Source organism: Rhamphochromis longiceps, linkage group LG20 (genome assembly GCF_057381845.1).
Source record: "Rhamphochromis longiceps isolate RC_006_pf linkage group LG20, R_longiceps_female_GT1.1, whole genome shotgun sequence".
NCBI lineage: Eukaryota > Metazoa > Chordata > Actinopteri > Cichliformes > Cichlidae > Rhamphochromis > Rhamphochromis longiceps.
Window position 1 is genome coordinate 26,541,008 of NC_140576.1, and position 22,791 is coordinate 26,563,798.

Here is a 22,791-nt window from a genome sequence, read left to right on the forward strand (position 1 = left end):
CAGCCTTTTCCAGCTTTGTGCATGTAGAACTGCACAAAACTGGAGAAAAGCTGCAGCTTTTACTTATACTTCTTCAATCCACACATCAAATTTCATTTTCATTACTTTGAAAAAGTTGTCAGTACAGATGTTAACAGCCCCTAAAAACAGTAAGGCAGGAAATGGTTACTGTTACTGACTCCCCCCCATTACAACTATTTGTGTGTGTCAGACCACATCTTATCATTTATCAGTTTGTAAATCCTGATAATCTAAGGGTTTAGAGTCGTTCACATGCATATAATACATGGACTGCGCCTGCGTGGTTTCAGGAGAAACGCCCGATTTTCTTTCTTCTTTTTTTTTTCTTCTGTTTTTGATAAGCCTGTGCGACCGTAGGCTCAACCTGATTGGGTCATTTTACAAAAAGGAAGTGAAAACATGTTGCGCTTTTCCGAGCACGATTAACTAAGGCCACGCAGGATATTTGTGGACAATGTGAAATAAGTAACTGCACGCTAAACCCTTTTTACCAGCTGCAGGCCAGCTCTTACAGCGTGCGAGAGCTGGAAATGCAAAAGGTTCACTTTACATATGGACACTCGGGATTCATTTGAGAGCTCAGACGCCGCTTCCTGGTTTGTTGGACGCAAAGAGAAATAAAAGTCCGCGTGTCATTCATAAAGATAAGCCAGACTCTGCAGAGGGGCAGAAATGGATCAAGCACGACCCCAAACCACACAGGAAAGCAAGGTAAAAGAAACAAACGTGCAAAACCCCCCTCGGAATTATGAGTTACAAACTGTAAGCTGTCAAAATGCACTTCTTGTGCGCATGCTTTGAGTGTCGTAGACTCGACTGACCTTTCCTTTTTTTTTTTTTTTTCCAATCATTTCCAATAAGAATAAAGGAATCAAAATGTCAGGAAATGACACAAGCAGTACTGCTGCGATATCTGAAAAACTCCAAATATAACAGGAAGGAAGACTCGTTTGTAAGCACAGGGGGCACTATTTAAAATCTTGTTAATTTTCCAGAAAGCCAGTGATACAAATAAGCGTCAATATTTTATTTCACCCACAAGAGTCTTTTCCCCCCTTAAATGTGTGAAATGTTTGATTGAATGTGGTATAGCAAGGTTTTCCTGTCCTGATCTCAGAACTCCAAAAACGAAATCGAAAGTGTTCCGGATAGATGACATTGTGTTTAAAGCTCCGCGTGGAGATACTTAATCCATTACTATTACTTCTTCTTAGGGAGTGGCGTTTGTTACTAATAATAATAATTATCATTATTATAATCAACTTGTTTGTCCACTTAGAAAATTTAGTCACGTCAATCTCATTTTAGTATATAGATTTAATTTTAGTTAAAATGCTGCAAATATAAGAAGCTTAAATGTCAAATATTTAGGAATTTATTATTTCCCAGACTAATTCATCTCTTATAAAATCATGTCCTACTTTTATGTAACACCCTTATAACTGTGATTAACTGTGATGCTGTCTTCAGGGGTCAGTGTCACAGCGGTACAAGGAACACAGTGATGACTCCACTGACAAAAGGGCTACCGACAACACTGTGTCTCCGGCTAAGGTACATCGTGTTTAATAACAAAAACCAAAAAGCTTTATAGATTGTTCTTGTAAAACACCAGATTGTGATGACTTGGGTAACCCCTGTCAATTCAGGATGAGAAGAGGGCGATCAGAAGAGTGCGAAGTCCATCCAGACCGAGGGCATGGTTGTCCACTTCTTACAAACCAAAGTTTGCAGGGCGGTTCCACAAGCCTCGGTAAGAATGCCTAGGTGGGAACTGGGAGTACTGATACCTAGCCTGAGAATCATTTTGTCTGCTCTGACATCTTTTTTTAACCCCCTAAATGATGCAGTTTTACAAGGGATGACCATGCATTCCACAAAGCCGGCTTTGGCACCCAGCGGCACCACCACACGAGCCACTGGGCTTACGTCCACCGGAGAGATCACTTCCATTCTAAACTTCACCACATTCCACTGAAGGAAAGGGTCAGGCTGAAGGAGCAGGAGAAGGAGAAGTACAAGCGGAGAGAGAGCACCGAAGGAAGCTCATCTCCAAAGCAAGAAAACAGTAAGTTCTACAGAAGAGGTCTGTGATAATACAGACGGTTATAGCACACAAACACACTGCCTTTGTTTTATTTAAACAGTTACACAGACATAAAGTCAGGACTTGTGCAAGGTGTTTATTACATGTGAAGGTCATAAAAAATATACGTGAGGCCCATAAAGACATGTCTTAAAGACTTTGGCGTGGAACAAATTCGACTGTTATTAATAATTCAGCTTCCAGTATTCTTCTTGCTTGATTTCCATATGATGGAAATCTTAAACAAAAGCATTTTTTTTTTTTACATCTTTAAACTTTAAACTTTAGTTTGTGACTATCAGAAGGTGCGCATTAAATAACACTGATGGTAAAATACAGTGTAAGCTATGAAAGTCTGAAGTCATTACTATTTAATGTCCAAACAATCATGTTTGAAATATTGCAAACCACATGGTGTTAAGCTGTATGGATTTATTTGGAGATACTGTGGCTAATTGGGACAAAATTCTTGTAGTCAAGTGGAAAATCGCAGTCGAGGAATATGACGTTCAGCAATCGGATATCTTTAGATGTCAGCTTTCTTTATGGCCACGCCATTTATTTTCAGCACCGTCAGTGGGAGAACAGGCTCTTTTGTACTTGTAAATAGTGGTCAGGCACATGGCAGAGCTAGAAAAACACTACAAACCACTCGATGAAACAAATAACCCTCTGACACAACGAGAAATCAAGCGCTGTAAACATGAAAAAGATGTCACTGTCATTGCCTTTCCCTCCTGGATTTCTTATCATGTTCACACATAATCCACAGTGTACTGCACAAGCTGTACACGTCCCTCTTTGCACTATAAAATAACCACTGGGTGGCAGTATAGGCAAGCAGAGGCAGACGCACATATTCAGAAGCACTTTGCATTACAAATATTTGGAGGGCATTTGCTCATTGTGTATCTGCTGGTTGGTAGGTAGTCACACTCTGGTAGCAACAAACCAACGTTACATAATGCTGATAACTAAGGAACTTTTATTGGACTCAATAGATGGATTATGTCATATGGCCTGCTGACAGTGTAACTGTGTGATTTAGTTAGTCAGATAGAACAGATTAATTACTTACTTCATCATTTTGTGACATAGGAAGTAAATGGCAGAGGTTTAAAATATCTTGTGGTCATGTTCCGCTCAGTTTTAACACTAACTGTGAAGTCCACGTTTCCTGTTTTGTTGTTAGTATAAAGCGGTATGCTTTGTTTCTGTTTAACGGGTGAGCTACTGTATGTTTTTATTTTGCACGCAGGCACTGTATCTGCGTGCACACTGCAGCACTGTGGAGGTGTGTGTTTGTGTATGTGTGAGTACTGAACAGGTTTGTTTTTTTTTGTTTTTTTGTTAGTGTGTGTGCGCGCGCCTGAGTGATGGTGCGATGATGGTGACTCATCGCTGATTTGTGTGTATATATGAGTGCGAGAGAGAGGAAAAAGAGAGGGAGCGACTAGCCAGCGGTATATAATGAGCCATGACAAAGCTATTGCCTCACATAGGGACGCTGCAGCCAAACAATGCAGTCCAAAATCACATAAATGTCAGCAGATTCTGCCAAAACTTTCTCTGATTCCAGATCCTGATACTTAGAACAAAAAAAACAAAACAAAGCAGAAGGAGGCATAAGAATAGCGTAAATGACGACTAAAAGATAGGGTACTCTGGGAATAGGAAAAAAAGGGGGCCCGATTTGGTATAAGATAGTGGACATAACATTTCTTTCCCCCTTCTGTTCTGTGTTGACCTCGTGTTTTTTCTGTTTTTCCAGCTACTAGACCTTTCACTTCAAGGTCCTCCTCCAGTAGAGACAAGGACATGCAGTTCACCGTAAGTTCACCTGTAAGAATGGTGCTCTGCTATATATATATATATATATATATAAACTATTGCCACACTTACTTAATTTGTCTTTTTAAAGACTATTAATTAGCAACTGGACCAATAATGTGAAATAACTGTTGCTACCATCTCAAATGTGAGAATATTACTTATACATTTAACTTTGTTATAAATTTGGGAGTATTTTTTGAGACAAAAATTAGTATTTAAAAGCGTTTTCTTGTGTTGTTTTACATTGTGAAGCGCTTGCTATTCAGTTTTTTAATATTTTGTATGTCGATTGAGTTATTACAGTCAAAACTGGCAGCTTAGTTGATAATAATGATCTAAAAAAAGAATCAATAGATTAAGCCATAGTGTGAATCTTTGGTTTTCTGTCATGTGTTTGTTGCAAATAAGGGCTTCCACTTGCAGCTCTTTTCATCATCATATTATCTGCACACCGTTTTCCTCATTAATCTCCTGCTCTACAATGCCAGAAAGAGCTGAAAAATGCACATTTTCGAAGTAAAGAGCAAGATTCCCCCCTGCCCCTGTTTATCGATCAATTAAAGTAGTAACATGTGGGTGTCCGGGTAGATGGTGTGTTTGTTTGCTCATCCAACGTGAGCTCAGGGCGTAGACTCAAATGCAGAAAGCCCAGGTGCTGCAGAAAGGCCTGAAATCAAATAGTTGCATAAATCTCTTGGCTGACCTAAGCACAGCATGGAGCAGAGCAGCACATGATGAATCACAGCTGGTTGCTGCTGCAGTGAAGTTGAAGTGAAAAGGGAAGAGGTGGAAATGTTGGTGTTTATAGACCTGTAGTTTGGGGTCACCACTTTGCAAGACTTCTGGTTAGAGGCTGTTGTTCTCTCTCTAGTGCAAGTTTCTTTGTAGATTCTTTTTTAAATTCACATTAACAGCTAATTAAGTAAAAAGCCATATACACTTGTTATGATTGAGTTTCTATCATTATATTGTCTTTTATTTATTTTTTTGGGTTGGGTGGGGAAGAAGAGCTGGGCATCACCAGAGAGACCTTTTAAAGCGACATTTAAAAAGTTACTCAACAGTCACTTGAAGTTTTGCTCTTCACTGCGTCTTTTTCTGCGGGTTGTTTAGGTAGAGTGGTGGCCCCATGATCGGAAGGTCGGGGGTTCGATTCCCCTGAACAGCTACCCTGAGGTACCCCTGAGCAAGGTACCGTCCCTACACACTGCTCCCCGGGCGCCCAATGGCTGCCCACTGCTTCACTGAGTGAATGGGTTAAATGCAGAGAGGGATTTTCCCCACGGGGACCAATAAAGTACACTTTCTTTCTTCTTAATTGTGAGTACAAGTGTGGCCATTACTGAACTGCACTTCTTTGTTGTGTATTTCTGCCCCTGAACTCAGTCAGAAGAGTTGACAAATGAAGAATTTGCTTGCCTCTGTGTTAAAAGTTAACATGTGGCGCTACGCTTTATTATCTACCGGTCATAAGCAGCTCGTTCATCATCAGTGTTTGCTTCCATGTCATTGGCTAACTATCTGAATACTACAGCCCAACTGCTGCCTCTAATTTTCTTGTTTTTCTTCCCTTTGCTTTCTTTCTTTCTCCCTTTTATTTCAATTTCTGATTCGCCAGAGCAACAGGAATCAAAGCAGGGAGAGAGATCACAAGGGGACAAAAAGCAAAGAACGAAGCGGAGAGAGGGAGCTCCCTTCAACTGTGAGCCAGACGGCGGCACGAGACAGAGCCATCCAACAGAAGAGGAAAGAGATAGATGAGGTGGATGGAGTGCCCTTACACTCACACACACATGCACATTCACACGCACATACACGTGTTGGGAGAAGGGGTAGCTATAAACAGAAAAGTAAAGATAAGAAAAGCCGGGATTAGAGCGAGAGTGACGGAGGGAAGATCTGAGGAAAGCGCCAGGAGACGTGAGACAAGGAAAAAAGATTTGTTTGTTGTAGTATAAACATTAGTTTTGAAATGCAGAGCCAGAGGCAACATGAGTCTCATTACTGGCTTCTCTTTGCCAGGCCTGACAAAGAAGGTTTTATTCACTATTTTACATGATAGATGGTGTTATTCTTTCTCGTTATTCTTATTTTTATTTCTCTAATTGATCCTCAATGTAAAGTGAGGCCGGCTCACCTGTATCACAGGCAACGTGCTTTAATGCCGCCTTCAATGTGACAGACGTCACTTGAGGTTCTGCTTATCTGTGTTTGTATGAGAGAGTGTACGCGTGCTTCCACCCACTTGACGGAAAAGATGGCCTCTTGCTTTTCATATCTCCATGGTTGCAGGATTATAGAAGCACTGCAAGAAAAAAACAGTCTGGCAACAGGTAGCTGATGCAAAAATGTCCACAGAACTCTGTACGCACACGTGTGCGCACATATAGATTGTGAGCAGTCAGCGTGCGAGCATTTCGGTGGAATAATCCATTCAATGTAATTGAAAATGCACTCTTCCTTTCCTCCAACAATCCCACTTTGTCCCCCTCTTTGTCCTAAAACCATGATTGCATTTGTCTTTCAGGTGTACTATCAGGAGTGTGAAATGTTTGGCTTTGTAGTAAAGATGCTGATTAAAAAGGATCCATCTCTGGAGCGTCCCATCCAGTCCTCTTTACAGCAGAACCTCCGGGACATCGGCAAACGCTGCGTAGAAGCAATGGAGAAATTTATCGAGGACTACGACTCCAGGGAGCTGTCACACTGATCAGACACGCCATGCTGCCTGTGTTCTTAGTCTTTTAAAGTGCTGAGAACTTGATTTGATTTATTGCTGCTTTTGTTTTCTTATTTGTAATAATCTTGTGCATTGCTGTCTGCTGCTTGGATAATAGTCCCCTCTGTCTGCAGTGTAATTCTGAACACTGGTGAAAACGTTATGCTTGTTATTTTGAAAATGTGCTGGTGATGATGACGATGCACTGGTTGTATTGCTTTAAAAAGGTCTCATATAGACTGAGATATATTTTGACATAATTTATTTTTGCTTGCAATAAATTTGTTTACAGCATTTTAAACATTATGTGGTCCAAAAATATGCTCAGTGATGTGTTCATGGCTATATAGATCACTTCAGGTCACAGCAGGAAATACATTAATAGGTCAGTAGGTGACTTGGACACACACTATTGTTTATGGTTTCAACACCTGTAGATTCTGTGATATTTGATATAGACCAGTGTTGCTCGTCTTACAGCCTGAATCACGGCCCCTCTGCCGATCATTGTTCAGTGTACTAAATTGTGTGAAGAGGTTCAAGCTATGGATGTGTGGAAAAAGAAAATAGACCCTCATTCAGTTCTAAGGTTTTACATATCAGGACATAATAATAAAAAAAGCACCACCTAGTTTTTACCAGTTTCTAAAATTATTTAAATTTAACCTCAGAAAAATAACACATGACATAATAAACCATGTTATTATTTATTTAACAAAAATTAACCCAGAATCCAGAAGCGGTGAGTGAAAACCTGTGTGTACCATGTAATTCAGTAGTGTGTACAACCAACTTTATTAACAATAATCTGAATCTTGTTCTCTGTGACTTTGTTCAGTCTCTTATGTTGTCATGAACACTTTTTGTCCCACTCTTCGTTATAGGGTCGCTTCAGTTGATTGAGTTTCGAGGGCTGTTTTTTATATGCAGCTCTCTTAATGTCCCACCAGAGTATTTCAATCAGGTTAGATCATTGTCTTGTTGCATCACCGAAGTTGGAGCAATCTTTTGCTGTCAGACCGATGGTCTCACATTTGACTCTAGAGTACTTTGCTATTGAATGAGTTCATGGTGGACTCAGTGACTGCAAGGTTCCCACATCACGTGGCTGCAAAACAAGCTCAAATCATCACCCTTCCATCTCTGTGCCTCGAAGGTGATACGCTGCATTTGATTTTCACCAAGTATGGTGCTGTGCATTTTGGCTAAACATCTTCACTTTGGTCTTGGTCATTTGTTCCACAGGTCTTGTGGTTTGTTCACATGCAACTTTACAAATCTAGAGCTTAGATTTCTTTAAATTACTTTTTAACCTTTATTAAATAGCACAGTGACGAGAGAGAGTGTGGGGGGAAGACATGTAGCAAGGGATTGCATTCAGTCATTGCTGCACTCATATGGTCACCTGCTTCTGAGCTAAACTGTTGCCTCTCCTTTTTTATTTTTAAAGAAGTCTATTTCTACTGGCAACCTTTCTGAATGAGCCAAGCTTCAGTCTTTTTTTTCTTTTCTTTTTAAATGTACTGTCATGAACTTTAATATTTAACAAGCTACCTGAGGTCTGAGATGTAGGTCTTGGGTTTGTTGTCATCTTTCTGATCTTTGGGTGAATTTGTTGGGAGATTCACTTGCGGGAAGACTGGTAACTCACTTGAATGTTTCCACTTTTAAAACTCCTTCTCCATGTGTACACACCTGAATGCTCCAGACTTGCAAACTGCCAAAATATCTGCTTTTATAGAAGCGCTCACACTGATTATCACACTGGCTGATGATCAGCTAATCAGCTGCATCTGATAAGCAGCACTGGCTCCTGCTTAAACTGGAAGCAGCGAGGGTATAATTTATATTTTACAGAATACTTCTTCACTACTTTGGTTTTGTTAAACAATGTTTCAGCATAATATGGTTGTATTTACCTATGTAAAACATTAAGAGTTGAAGGAAGATGTATTTTCTTTTTATCGTGACTGTATATTTGATGTAATCAAAGTATTCAAACCATTTCCAACTCAATTATAGTTGTAGCTACTAAAATTCATATACTGAATCTTATAGGTCTATTGTAAAAAACGAATGTAGTTAATAGGCCAAATTTCAGACCTTTTTATGTTAGAAATTTATTTTTTTTGTTTATTAACTGGTCCTTGTTATATTGCTGAAGTGGCCAGTGTCAAAGTATTTCTGATTTACTCTGTGACTCGAACACTGACACGGCTCAGGCTGGATTATCACTGAAGTATTGATATTCATTTAAATGTGACTAGTGACAAGAAACTGCAGCACAATAATGCAAGAGATACATTTTAACTTTTTTCCAGGCGCTAGTGTAACAGGATTAACTGTAAAATGTCGAGCTCTATATAAAGTCTTGAGTCACCCCGTTTTTGGGTTTTTTTTTTGGTTTTTTTAGATTTTGTACAGTTCTAAGATGCCTGAAAGTCAAACTTTTGTGCTTGAGTCATGAATGAGTCATGGATCAGTGGCTTAACAAACAAATAAATGAAAGAAATTCCTTTAAAAATGGTCAAGTACAAGAACTGGACTGATGATAAAGTAGCCAATATTTAAAAAAATATGAAAGACCTTAAGAAAGCTTGGAGAACTCTTGCTCAATACCATTTCAAAAATGAAAAGAAATTCTGGCTCCTTGAAAGCAAAATATAGAGAAATGAAAGGAGGCCCCAAACTGCACAGTACTGTAGACTGAACCAAAACATTATAACCACTCAGCTCAAGTCATTACCTGGTTATAACGGCGCATTTGAAGGTCTGGAATATATTAGAAGGTAAATGAATGCTCGGTTCTCGTAGTTAACCTGTTGGATGTGCGAGAAATAAGACAGTGAACTTCTCATTTTCAGACTCCTCGGGTCGGGTCAGGACACTTGACCTGCTGTGGAAAGGCTTGTGGTGGTTATTATCTGACTGACAGTAACACTGCTGTGGAAGACACTTGATGGAACGTTTATTCAGCAGAGCTTTCCTTGCAAGGAAAGTTACTTTTTCTTTAGGAATGGTAGAATGGCTTAGTGAAACATCCTCTGAACTCAAAACCACTTTAACCAAAAAAAAAATATTCCTGGTTGTTCATTGACATACACTTTATTTTCAGTATGAGACAACAACAACAAATTAACATGCAAGCCTCCCTATCTCTACATCATGTTATACAAATAATGGTTCTTTAGTTACAAAATATATAAATATTTAAGACCATATGTACAGGACATTTACATTACTACATCCATTATTAAAGTTTATTACTATATATACATCTAGTAGGTATTATTCTTTAATATTCTTATAGTTATTATTTGTGTTATCATTATTATTGTTAGTGTTATTAGTGGTAGTATTAATCAACTATAGGTAACTCTCAAAAAAACCAAAACAAAGCATGTTGCAGAAGAGAAAACGGGACCATACCTGACGTTACTGTGCCTGAATGGTCAAGGAGCAGAGGCTGTCTGGCGCTCTGTCCTTGGTGAAGCAATGGAGAGCCGGCTATGCAGAGCACAAGGTTTAAAAGACTATTTGTACAAGGTGATAACGGGGCTAGCGAGCCAACACTATATTCCAGCAGCATTTGGATTCCACTGAGGTAAACAATGACACAGCTTGGAATCTAGCACATAGCTTGCACTATCCCAATACAATTTCTCGTTTGTCCACACAGAATAAGTTTACTGCCCAGGGCTTGGATCACTGAGCGGCGACGTGAACAGTCATGTCACTGTAGTTTGACCACTGGCCTTTTCCAGCTGGAATAGTTCAATCTCTCTGTAACATGGGGTTCACGCACAGACACGCACACATGCCATGTTATTTTACCTTGACCACAGTTTTTGTAGTTGTCAAATTCTTCAGTGCTTCCCGGTACCATCAGTTGATCTCCATCAGCGTAAACACTCCCGTTGTGTAAGCCAGCTGAGCTTCCTCTTAGGATTAGATCATTCTGTGTAGGTGTACACAAACACTACATGGTGTAGAGTTGTGTAAGCTCACAAGCACAAAAAATAGGCCTTTTTTTCCCTCTTCAACCCCACCACTCACACACAAAAGCACACACACACACACACACACACACACACACACACACACACACACACACACACACACACACACACACACACACACACACACACACACACACACACACACAGAAACTCTCTATTCACTCTCACTTTCAGCTGTCTCACTCTCACCTTCCCACTCCCTCTGTTCCACCATCTCTGCTGCTTTACACCGTCTCCTTACCTTTCTCTCTTATATCTTTCACTCTCCTGCTCATCCCTCCCCAACTCCTTGCTCTATATCTACGAAATGATGCAGTTTTTGCTCTTCCTCCTCTGGCGGGTGTGCAGCTGGCCATGAATCGGTCCGTGAAGAGGTCCGTGATGGCCACCTATCCCAGAGGGACTGTAGCGATGGCGTCGCTCCTCGTTATTGATGTAGCACAGCTGCACGGGCCGAGGGATTGGTTCTCCCATAAAATAAGCCTCTTCTTCCTCAGACTCGGAGGAAGAGGAGCAGCTAGAGCACCAGGGGTCAGCAGCCTCCATGTACCCATCGCCCCAGCACGGCCCGCCCAGGCCGACAGGTTGCCAGCCAGCATTCTGCAGGGTAAGATCAGAAGTGGTGCGGGGACAGGGCCGGTGAAGCTGCTGCCTGTACCCGCCCGGGTCCAGCCCGAACAACTCCCGTGCAGCATGACCAGAGGGGAAACGATCATAATCCTCCTGAACGCGACGGTACGGCGGCTCCATCATTTGAGCAGGCCGGTCTGCCACCAGGTGCAAGGCGTTGTCAGAGCGAGAGCGGCGAGAGCGTTTGTGGTGGCGGCCACTGCGGTGCTGGCCGTTGCCGTTGTTCCCACGATGGTGTTTGCGGCGTCTGGGTTGTGGCTGCTGGTTCTGGGTCACAGATTCCTGCCCGCTTAAGCTTCGGCGGGGCATTCTGTCACTCATGGGAGCCATCCGCAGATTCCCACTGCTGCCCATCACCCCGACACGACCTTTACCATCAAAGCCGAGCGGCTGTGGGCCATCCCAGTACTGCAGTGGGTAGCCGACTCTCAGAGGGGTGTACATGTTGTTGTTGTTGTATGGGCGGGAGGAGGACAGCGATTCTGTGCTGTGGAACTGGACTGAGGAGCTGAGGGTACCCATGTTGCTCTTTTCAGACACATTTACACCTGAATCTTTACTCAGGTCAGGCATGGAAAACCTTGACAGATGCTCCTGACGCTTGCTGACTCCATCTAGAGAGTTACCTGTTACAAGAAAAAATAAAAAAATAAAATGTCATTTTTTCATATAATCTCATATAAATGACCTTAACTTTAGGCTTTTTAACCCCATACCTGTAGCATTAGACATAGTTAGGGAGTCCATGGATCCACGAGGGGTCTGTTCTAGAGGAGTGAGGGGCTCGTTAAAGCTCATGGCATTGATAGGGTTCCTCCTGGTCAGTGGGGGTCTTCCATTTCTCTGGAATCCATGCAGACTGATACTTCTCTTGTCAGAGAAACCCTGATTCTGGCTAGACATCTCATTGAAGCTCATCTGGGTGCGCAGCTTGTTGGGTCTGAACTCATCCTGGCTGTGCTGCATCCAGTTTTCATTAAAGGAGTAGCCTCTCAGGGCAGCCATAGGGGTCCTCTTGGCATTCCCTTGCTCCTTTCCCCAGGAATCAGGCCTCTTTCCTGGGTTGGCAGGACTCTGGGCTGGTGGATGAGCATTCGCATTAGGATTGTAACCTTGCCTAGCATTACACTGACCCAGCAGATGAATGGGTGTAGGGCTAGGGGAGGGATCCCGCTGAGGGCCTTCATAGGAAGGAGGGATGTAGGGGTCATCTCGGCTCATCCACACCTGGTTTAGGCTTGGGGCTCGACTTGGAGTGCGGCTAGGGGTGCGGTTAGGCGTCCTGCTTGGAGTCTGACTAGAAGTGAGGCTTAAGCGATCCATCTGACCAGAGAGGGGATCCATATCAGCAGAGAGACGGTCGGGCATCGATGGAGGAGCTGACTGGCGGGGTTCGGTGCTTCGCCTATCCTGCTCAGCATTCCTGCGCTCTTTCTTTCCGATCTTGGTGCTGTGGCGGGACTCACGTGAGCGAGCACTTTGGAAAGCAGAGTCTGAGGAGTCAGATTCCTCGGGATCCTTAATTGTTAAAATAAACAAAATATATATGTGCATAACTAGAAAACTCTTAAAAATGTATACTAATTAACAGCGGGTATATACATAACTAAATGAGGAGATGCTTCAGATGTATTTTCAGTTTCCTCACCTGTCCCGCACTGCAGGACCGTGAACAGAAAATCTGCCCCTGCTTTGGCAGGAAGGGGCGTCCAAGAAGGGAGCGCTTGCAACGGGCACAGCAAAAACATTCCTCAGTTGCATGCCAGTGCTGTCCATCATAAGTCATCTGACCTTGGTCAATGCCTTTAATAAGATGGGAACAAAAACATTTGACCATTTTTAGTATCGACACATGACGAAAAAACATCAAAAACTGATGTTAACCTTTAGCTATTAAGCAAATTTTTGTCAGATATGTTGATATGATACCTAATTTTTATCCGATATGCTGCAAGGCACTATTTACGTTATGAGCGAACAGAGCCCTTTGTCTCTTAAAGTAAAAATATTTATGATTTCATGCCCACAGATGATCACTCAGTTTGTAAGATAGCATGAATAAATTTCACCAGCACTACTCCCCAGCAAGAGGAAGCAATCATCTTTCACAGCTTCCATCTGGATACAACATGGGAGCACCCTCTGAAACACACTCTTTCACTGTTACTGAAGCTTGGGATGATAATAACTATCCGCATTTCACTGCACTGAACCCGCCTCTCCACAGCTGCGGCACACAAGGCTTCCAGAGCTGATAAGAGTCACGCTTACAATAAAGGGCTGTTGGAGTTTTTTTTTCCACAAAGCAAGTACAGGAATAGCATGTCTGTCACTCTTGATAGCAATTCATTTAGATATCAGAGGACTTGAAACAACAATGAAAGTTGTACCTATGTGTTCTCCACATGCGTCACAGTACTCTGCATAAAGGGACTCGAAGCAGTTGCAGCAGTGTGGTCGTCCATCCTTCATGATGTAGCGCTGCCCGCCAAGGGTGGTCTCACACTCGTAGCAACAGAAATGCTTCATGTGCCAGTGCCGGCCCTCCGCCTCAGTGCACTCATCAGCAAAGATGATCTATATGATTAACACATTACATTTATCAGCAAGCAGATAACACACAATATCTACATATGTTGCTATCCTGTATCTCAGGGTCCTGTATTTTATTCGTGTCACGTCCTAGAATAGGATCCTTTTTGACATACTACCCCTTAATAGGATCATCTACCTCCACATAAACTGACAGGTAGATTAGTAAACTGTTAGAAATTCCACCAAAGCGTGAGTGTTCTTAAGTGTAAAAGTCAGGCATATTTCAGCTGAATAAAAACGATGATCTAGGCATCCTTTGTGCTTGCATTTTATAATATTCATGTAATTATTTCACAAAATTACCTTATAAAGAAACTAACTTAAAAGGTATGTACGTGACATCAGATTTATATCTTCCAGTTAAAGATAATTAAACAGTTTAATCAAATAGAAATTCTCTTTCCAATACTTGCAGAGCACTGTGGCCTGACTTATTATTCAAGCCCGCTCACTATAAATTACAGCGGACTTTCCAAGACGTGGCAAAGACACTGAGACATCTTTTCCCTCCAGACTGATTCCAACCCCATCCAAGTCTGTGAGCATGAACCATTCAGCCATTTCCAACCCCAAAGGGCTCCAAGCCCAGACAGGCGCACCTCATCACAGGCACAGCAGCGGGGTTTCAGCCTCTCGGCATGGTGCCGGCCACAGTAGATCTTGCCATCCTGGTGGAAGTATATGAGGTCCACCAATACTTCCTCGCATGTGCCGCAGACAAAGCACTGAGGGTGCCAGCATTTTCCATGACCCGCCCTTGGTGCAAAAACTACAATGTCCCCTCCATTTATCTGACCCCCACACTGTAGGAGAGGAAAGGAAAAGAGAAGAAATAAAATTCAATGAAAAGAAACAAAATCAAATGAAAGGTACGAAAGAAAGTGAGAGAGTCAGGTAGTGTTGGAAGAAAAGGCAGACAAAGAAAGAATGAAAGCTGTAAGGTGTGAAAAGAGACAGTATTGAATATTTTCAAGACTAACATGCTTTTATGAAGGAGAATTAAAGATATTTGCTACACAGACGATGGCCCAAGTCCGGAAAAAGTAGGTCATTATGTAAGGAATGAAAAGATGTTGGTTGCGTGGTTTACCTTGTCACAGGCGGCCCCATTGATAGTTAGGGGGAAAGGACGGACATTGCCTCGGCCCAGGTTATCTTTCTTCCGTTGATTGCTGAACAGCTTAAGCTCTCGTTTCTCCTCCTCGTCCAGTGCATTACAATATCGTACCTGAAACAACACGACTCATCATTAGAGCTGAAACGCCACCTAACCTCTGGAAATCATAAGAGTAAAGAAAAGCCTTCATGTATTACTCAGAATTTTGTTGTGTAGTTTTACCTCATTGTCATGTGGTGGCAACTGGTGAAGCAATTGCTTGATGCGGTATTTCTCTCCAGGGCTGTTGATATAAGGAACCTTCTCCTCTGGTAAGCAGTTATAATACTGATGCACCTGAAACAGAAAATCAAACATGTGGTTTCGCTCTTGAGTGACCTCTCAATTTCAAAATGTGTTTCAGCACATTTGACAAAAGGTAAAGTAAATATTTTCTACCCCTTTTTCAGTGTGCTTAGTCTCAACTCACCCCGATATAAATATTCTACGCGTTTTGTTACAAAATCCTTGATTATGTTAGTTGCTAACCTCATCTGTCTGCTGTTTGGTGCTCATAACAACTTGGAAAGTCAGAGAAAATGTTTCTACATAATTTGCCAAGTTCTTTACATCACACACAAAAGCATGATGGATGAAGTAAAAACATCTGTTTGGAGGTTGAAAGTTTTGATTTATGACACAAATTTGCATATTGCACACAATTCTTTTTTATTTTAATTTGCACTAAAATATAAGGTTTTGTTGGATAAGGAGTTGTTTCAGAGTTTTTCTTTGGACATTGACTGCTTTTTTTTTTACTCATTTCCAGTCCAGGTCTTGTACCTCACCATTTTAGGAGAAGTCTTTTTTGTTTGTAGAACAACTTAACACTGACCTATAAATCATTCAAGCTTAAAAAAGGGCACCCAATTCAAGGTACGAACCAGTGTTGTGTCTACACATAAAAGCAAGTTAGTGAATTGTATCATCGGGCATTTGCAGCCTGTTGCAAAAAACATCTTTAGTTAAATCTACAAAACATGCCAAAGATAACATTGTTCGACACATATTAATTGTATTTTTGCACCAACAACATGAATACCAGTTATTAGCCAAAAACTTGATCAGCATGGTGCAGTGTGTCCTTACAAAATTTGAGGAAACTGGACAAAAAAAAACAACCACTATCCAAGAAGCTGATTAAACAAGAACTGGACTGAAAATCAGTGGCAACAGGTCTTATGGAGTGATGAATTTAAATTCAAAATTTTGCTTCAAAATGTCATCAATATCAAAAGATGGGCACCACAGTGGGCATCTACAGCCATCTTTAAAAACACAGTGGAGGTTCTGTCTTGCTTTGGGACTGCATTTTAGCCAGTGGTGCTGGGGATCTTGGCAAAACTAATGGATGAATGCAGAAAAGTACCATCCTATTTTGATCCAGCATGCAAAACAAATCTGGAAAGCATCTGGTTGGCAGCAGCTTCATTTTTCAGCATGACAATGACCCCAAACACACTGCCAAGTAATGGGTTAAAAACAAGACAAAAAATAAAACAACACAGAATGAAAAGCCTATCAGTCATGGATTGGCCTCACACACCTCAATATTATTCAAGCAGTGTGGGATGATCTTGACAGAGAATGGAGCAAAAAAGGCAGCCAATATTCAAAACAAGCTTTGAATGTCCTTCAAGAAGCCTGCTAAACTTCCCCTGCAGATTAAAGAAATTAAATGAAAGCTTGTCTAAGAGCGACTGTGTTGAAGAATAAAAGGTGTTGATACTGTATTTATGTTCTGTAAATTTATATACTGTAAAATTTACCGCATTGTTATCGAAAGAAACAATACAGTAGAGAAATGAGAAAGGAATTCCTATTCAGTGCAGCTCTGATAAGAGTAAACCACAATAGTAAAGGTGGGCAGAAAAAGAGCAAGAATAAAGCACTTATGTGATCCACTGTAAATATAAAAATATTAAATGGAAAGTACTGTACTCATTTTAAACTCCTGTTTCTGATCTTGAACTTTCATAGAGTACTTTGCATGAGTCAGTTCAAAATAATCTTTATTTAATTTAGACTTTTCCTTGATGGAACTCCTCAGTTCACTCTTCATCTAACAAACATTTTTAGTTCTGTTTCTAGTTCCTCAAAGACAACTTCCTTCTGCTCGGCTGGCACTCACAAATAGATGGTTTAAACAGCTGATGAGTTTGGGCTGCTGTGCTCACAGCTGGAACTGTGTGTCTGAGATGACCATGTCGAGGATATCTACTCTTTTTCACATCATACAGAGGTAAGAGTAGAAACCGATCGTTTAGTCTGAAGCCTGGGGTTGTGGCTTTTATAGATTACAACAATGAATTTTAAATCGTGATTGATCTGTGAATTCTAATTATAAAATTATGATAGACAGAAGAAATAACTATAATTTCTTTAGTTATGTCAAATTTAAAGTATATTTTAAAGCTGGCCTATACAATAGCATCCAAATATCCACAATTTGTTCTTTATACAAAGATAAAAGTTGGCTGTTTTAAATAATCTACATTATTTCACTGATTCATGGAAAAATTTTTATGTCTTTCCCTTGGAAGTTGGTGTCTGGAATTGAAAGTGTTCAGCACATTGAGATGTGTGCTGCTGCTGCAGGCACAACCTTGAACAGCACCAGGTTCTTTAAATTTTCAGCAGCTAATATTCACATTGCTTAAAGGAAATCTTAAACTTGCACTGCAATTATAATTCACGATGCAGTAGCACTTGCCATCCGTGCCCTGAACCCTCTTTTGTAATTAAATGCTAGCCGATGAAACAGAGAAAAAGCCTTGAACGGTGTTTGAGAAGTAAACACTGAAAGGATAGAAAGCAATCTTGTTACTTGTCTCGGATTTTCAACAAAACAGGCTTTCAACGCAAAGTGGTTCAGTGTTCAGTGCAGTGTAAAGATCTATTTTACTGAAGTTTCTGCTCATTCAATTTACTTAATCAGTAGGGTGGAGAGTGAGGGAGAAAGGTGGTTCTTCTCCGTGTTGCCCGTCACGCTCGCTCTTTACTCTGTGCTGAGGAGGGTGACGCCGACTCTTATGAGAGCCAAAATCATTTGCCTTGAACCACTTTTCTCTGAGAACTGTCTCTCAACTGTGCAACAGGTGGACTTTAAAATATTAAGCACATCGACGAATAAGAACTTTCTTCACTCTCTTCGAAATTTCTTTGTTAATCGGGAAGCAAAAATACTTTAAATCAGGGATAAAACTTCACATTCATTCAGTGTAAAGACATTTTCTACATGTTAAACGTAGAAATGCTGCTGGAGTAAATGAATGACGACTCTTTTGGCTCAAGTTGTAAGAAATACATGTGTAAAAATGACAGATGAAGCTACAGACTGTCCTGTAATTATAAAATGTAAAATTGATTTTTTTTGGTGTTATTTAATTGTTTATTACTTATTTACTTTGGTGTGTAAATAGCCAGTAGGATGCTGTTTTTAGTAGGAAATGCTGAAATTTATGCCTTCAGTTATGTCTTTCCAAAGCCGCCCAGTGGGCCAAATTGAAGTCGTTGGCGGGCTGATTTTGGTCCTCGGGCCTTAGGTTTTACATACCTGCTTTAAATGGTTTAAATGTGATCCATTTCATGCAAATTTGTATAGGAATGCAGCTTATTTTCATTACTGGTTACCATGTTAGTCATCTTGTCCAGTCCAAAAACCACAGGTAAACAGGAACAAGTGACCTTGACAATAAATGCAAAATTGATAAACTAACTAATTAAACTAGCAGTTATTCAGCTCTGAATTTACTGGAATCTCTAGCCCACCAAATCCTTTCTTTTCTTTTTTTTTTTTCTTTTTTTAACTTGAAGCTCTTAAAGGAAGTTGTTTAGACAAAAAAAAAGCAAAAACATGTTACAACAAATATTGAAAAGATCTACTGTTAACAAAGTTCATTCCTCCCATCCAATCCTGATACAACAAAACATTTTTGAAACAGTAAATGTTTTCAGCTGGGGAATTTGAGTCCTGACAGCTTGATGAACTATGCTGCAAAATTGTGATTATCTTTTAAAATGCAAGTCTCTTTAATTGTACAGAGAGAAATCAGATGTGACGGGCTTAAAATTCATTACGTTCAAGTGTATTAAAAAAAGAAACGGGCAGCTTCAAATTGCCTGCACCTCCTGTTGGATGACAGAGGCTGCAGCCTCTTTCAGCATCCTGTCAAGATGGCTGACTGGAGAAAATGACTGTTATCAGCCCATCCTGTCATCTGTTAACAGAGTACTAGGAGGCCTGTTGCATTGGAGTCCTTCTCATACTAAATAAAGACAGAAGTGTTTATACCGAATATAGTTGAACACAACCGTGCTTATCTTATGTCAGAGCTGACAAAAACAACAGGCAAAAATAAAAAATGAGGAGGAAATATCTTCCTCTGGATTTACAGAGCCACTTGCATTAGCTTGGTCATGCATGCAATTAAAAGGCATTTAAACTGCAAATGAGTCCAGACAGAGAATTGCGAAACTGGTACGCATAAACATGCTGCCACACATTTCCAATTAGATTCATCCAAACATTCACTGACTCAAATTACTTCCAGTCCTCTGGGTTTAAATTTGCTAAGTTACAGTAAAAAACAGAGCAGACTGAGGCTTAGTGTGCCTAGAAGACCACATAGTCATCATGTTTACTCGATACTGATCAGTGAAACAGCCTTTTCAAAGTGAATCCTCCTATATATTTGAAATTCTTGTACTTTAAACTCATCAGAGAGCATTTCAACATTTCATCAAATCTTTTGCTGCTTCGCATCTGTTCTTCAGACAATGCAATCAACTAATCAGTGTGTGGTTGCTTTTCATGATTTCAGTCATGGTTGTCAGTCTGTCTGACTCTCAATTTGGTTTCTACACAAAGTCAGATTAACACTGACAGCTGTAAAATGTCCTTACAATTATTGCTCCCTGAAATGCTTGACAGCATAGCCTTAGTCTACTGTAAGTCATCCCTGCCCTTCTCCCCACTCTAACCCGTAAGAGACTACAGCACCATGAAGGGGATTTCAAACAATGATGATATGTTGTCGTGTTTTCAGATGAGTGAATTTTCCAGCTCGGGATTACTTCGATAGATACTTTATTATCCAAATAATTAAATTCTCTTGACCGACTTGGTTCAATTTGATACGGTCTGGCACTGTTGAACAACAACAGAGAATATCTAATGAAGTACTTATTCGCGTCATAGTTTGTTTGTATCTGTAACTATATACCTGCTCAGGACTGAGGCCAGGGGGAACCCAAGCATATTCCTCCAGTGCACATCCAGAGTCATCATCAGAGGTGGAATTCCTCTGGAAATCGTACATCAGCTTGGTGATGGTCTTCTCCATCTCCAGAGACATGGCTGTCACAACATGCTCCACTACCCAAACCGCTTGAGTGGACACAGGTATTCCTGTGGAGGAAACAGGCAGGAGAATGAGGGCGAGGCAAAAAGAGATTGCAATAACAAAAAAACAAAACAAAAAAAGAAAGGAAAAGACAGATGATCTAGAGCAGCGGTCTCCAACCTTTTTTGCACCACGGACCGGTTTATGCCTGACAATATTTTCACAGACCGGCCTTTAAGGTGTCGCAGATAAATACAACAAAATAAAACTAGTACCGGTACCGAAAAAAAGAAGATTTATTTATAAGACACGTGAAAAAACCGAGTTAACGATAAAATGATAACAAAATAACGCTGAAAACCGATAAAAACCCTGAAAACCATACATTTCACATCTGAGCCTCAACTCTGGTGGCCCGGTACCAAACGACTCACGGACCGGTACCGGTCTGAGGCCCGGGGGTTTGGGACCGCTGATCTAGACAGATCAATCAAGGGATAGAAACTTTAGCATTGAAGGAACTGGTAGTGGTAATGTGTAGTGGTTTGCACGTTTGCCTAAGAATTCCCAGTTTTATTCCTGGTAGAAGACACAAATGGGGCATCCTTCTTGACGGGTAACAAAATCTGCCCAATCAAACATGTGGAGCTACCCGGCATGGTGACACTTTTTGAATAAAGAAGCAGCCATAAGTAATTTGTGGAGTTTGTGTGAAAAAATATTTGCTGTCTGTCTATCTCTTGTGTTTTTACAAATCAATACATCAGTCTGCAGCCACTACTAGCTCCTGATGGGTTTCACAGATTAAAGTTTTATTGTCACTGGGTGATTGTACTGCACAAACTAATTAAAATCCACTAAGAAGTCAAGGAGGCTGACGGTCACATCCAGGCCAAATTAATGTCACTTCACCCAAATCTGACCAATGCACCACGACCTATAGTACTGTCTGATTTTAAAGACTACTACTAGTCCAGCAACTGCTGTGAAAATAGAAAAGTGCTGACAAAACAAGAAAAAACAATATGACGTTGACCTTGAGCGCAGTCATCAGATGACCACTGTGTGAAAGTTTGACTAAATCCTGACCAGTGTTCTTGGATGAGCAACGATTCTTGCAAACTGTGGACAGATGACAGACACCTCGCTATTACATAAGCTCCTCGGGTCCCCAGCCAACAAGATACCCTTTTTTACAAAAATAAAAACATAAATGTAAACTTCACAGTGGATAAAGCTAGAAGCCCCACAAAGTAAGTAGAATTAATAGGAAGTCAGTGGGATCTTTGTACAGATCTTTTAGAGATAAAGTTTGGAGAGCCCCAAAGTCAGTGGGATTGATCTGCTGGGGGTCATGGCTGGCTCTGCGGGAGTCTTCAAATCTGGCAATCCATCCAATATATAAATATTTCAGTCTGTAAGCGGTGTACTGACCAACAGCTTAAAATTTTAATCAAGTCTGTGAAACACATTCAGAATAATTTATTCCAAAAAGAAATTTACAAATATCAAAGTTGCTCGCCAGTCCCAGGACTTTATTATCAGCAGACAGTGTTTCATCTGCATTTACTGTGTTACTCAGAGGTATGGACAACAGATCAGTTCAATCTTCTCCTCCTTTCTGTTTGAGAGGAGAACAGCTGCACACATTACTGGCCCATGAATAATTAACAGCAGTAAAAATCGCCTCCACCAGCAAAGTATGAAAATGAAATGCAACTCATTTCGCAGGATATTTAGTGAGCCGGCAATGAGCACAGGATGGAGGTGTGTTTACATCTCATGGATTGTTATTTCAAAAGCTGATGAGTGGAGAGATATTACAATTAATTAATGCAAATTGGGAGAAACAATTGTTCTTTATAATGCTGTCTATGTCTCATATAAAAATGAGAAACCCATTGTGTTGCAATTAAATAGTGCTGTCTGACCAATGCGGACATGTACATAAAGATGAGACAGCAGATGACACATTTGTTCTGTGTCTGTAGGTCGTGCATCAAGGTCATAGCACTTGAGTGAGGAAAACAACACTAGATGATGGTCGCGGGAAAGCGTGAACAAGCCCTGACATTTGTGATTCAAAATGATTTTTCCCAAACTATGATACAGGTCTTCTCTGGCAATTTCAGAGAGCAACACCATTTCCTGCAGATTAGAAATCACATAAAAACACAGCTTAAGCAGTGGCCAAGGAACAGCAGACATTTCTACCGACTGAGCCAGTGAGTCAGCCTCCTTCCAAGCAGAGCTGAGTACTGTTTATCTCTCTAAGATGGGTGCTGCTGATTTCTTTGTGAAGAAAGATCGCAGGTATGTAACCTTGAGCCTCTAGCCTGGCCCGAGGCTGTTCGTCATTAGTGCACAGAGGCTGAGTAAGAGTGGGC

At 40.8% G+C, this 22,791-nt stretch overlaps 2 protein-coding genes across 5 annotated transcripts in view; one reads left to right on the forward strand and one right to left on the reverse strand.

The window, feature by feature from the left end:
* Positions 1-341: 341 nt before the first annotated feature.
* LOC146645476 (uncharacterized) lies at positions 342-6,960 on the forward strand. Of its 4 annotated transcripts, none has more exons than XM_085394769.1 (8): positions 342-732; positions 1,492-1,575; positions 1,671-1,774; positions 1,872-2,089; positions 3,879-3,949; positions 5,054-5,131; positions 5,559-5,702; positions 6,468-6,960. In XM_085394769.1, exons 1-8 carry the CDS (start codon positions 694-696, stop codon positions 6,648-6,650), a joined length of 921 nt encoding a protein of 306 aa, XP_085250895.1. In that variant the 5' UTR covers positions 342-693; the 3' UTR covers positions 6,651-6,960. The 4 variants fall into 4 exon arrangements, with proteins under 4 accessions (XP_085250895.1, XP_085250896.1, XP_085250897.1 ...); XM_085394770.1 differs by having other exon boundaries at positions 3,879-3,937; XM_085394771.1 differs by lacking the exon at positions 5,054-5,131 and having other exon boundaries at positions 343-732.
* A 2,808-nt stretch (positions 6,961-9,768) lies between these two features.
* The window catches only part of LOC146645477 (prickle-like protein 2), a 36,317-nt gene continuing 23,294 nt past the window's right edge, over positions 9,769-22,791 (reverse strand). The window contains exons 2-9 of the mRNA XM_085393472.1: positions 20,285-20,469; positions 15,243-15,356; positions 14,994-15,131; positions 14,503-14,706; positions 13,699-13,885; positions 12,957-13,111; positions 12,025-12,826; positions 9,769-11,934 (exon numbers count right to left, since the gene is read on the reverse strand). Coding sequence (XP_085249598.1) covers positions 10,979-11,934; positions 12,025-12,826; positions 12,957-13,111; positions 13,699-13,885; positions 14,503-14,706; positions 14,994-15,131; positions 15,243-15,356; positions 20,285-20,416 — 2,688 coding nt within the window. The 5' untranslated portion in view covers positions 20,417-20,469 and the 3' untranslated portion in view covers positions 9,769-10,978. The remainder of the gene's footprint in view (positions 11,935-12,024; positions 12,827-12,956; positions 13,112-13,698; positions 13,886-14,502; positions 14,707-14,993; positions 15,132-15,242; positions 15,357-20,284; positions 20,470-22,791) is intronic.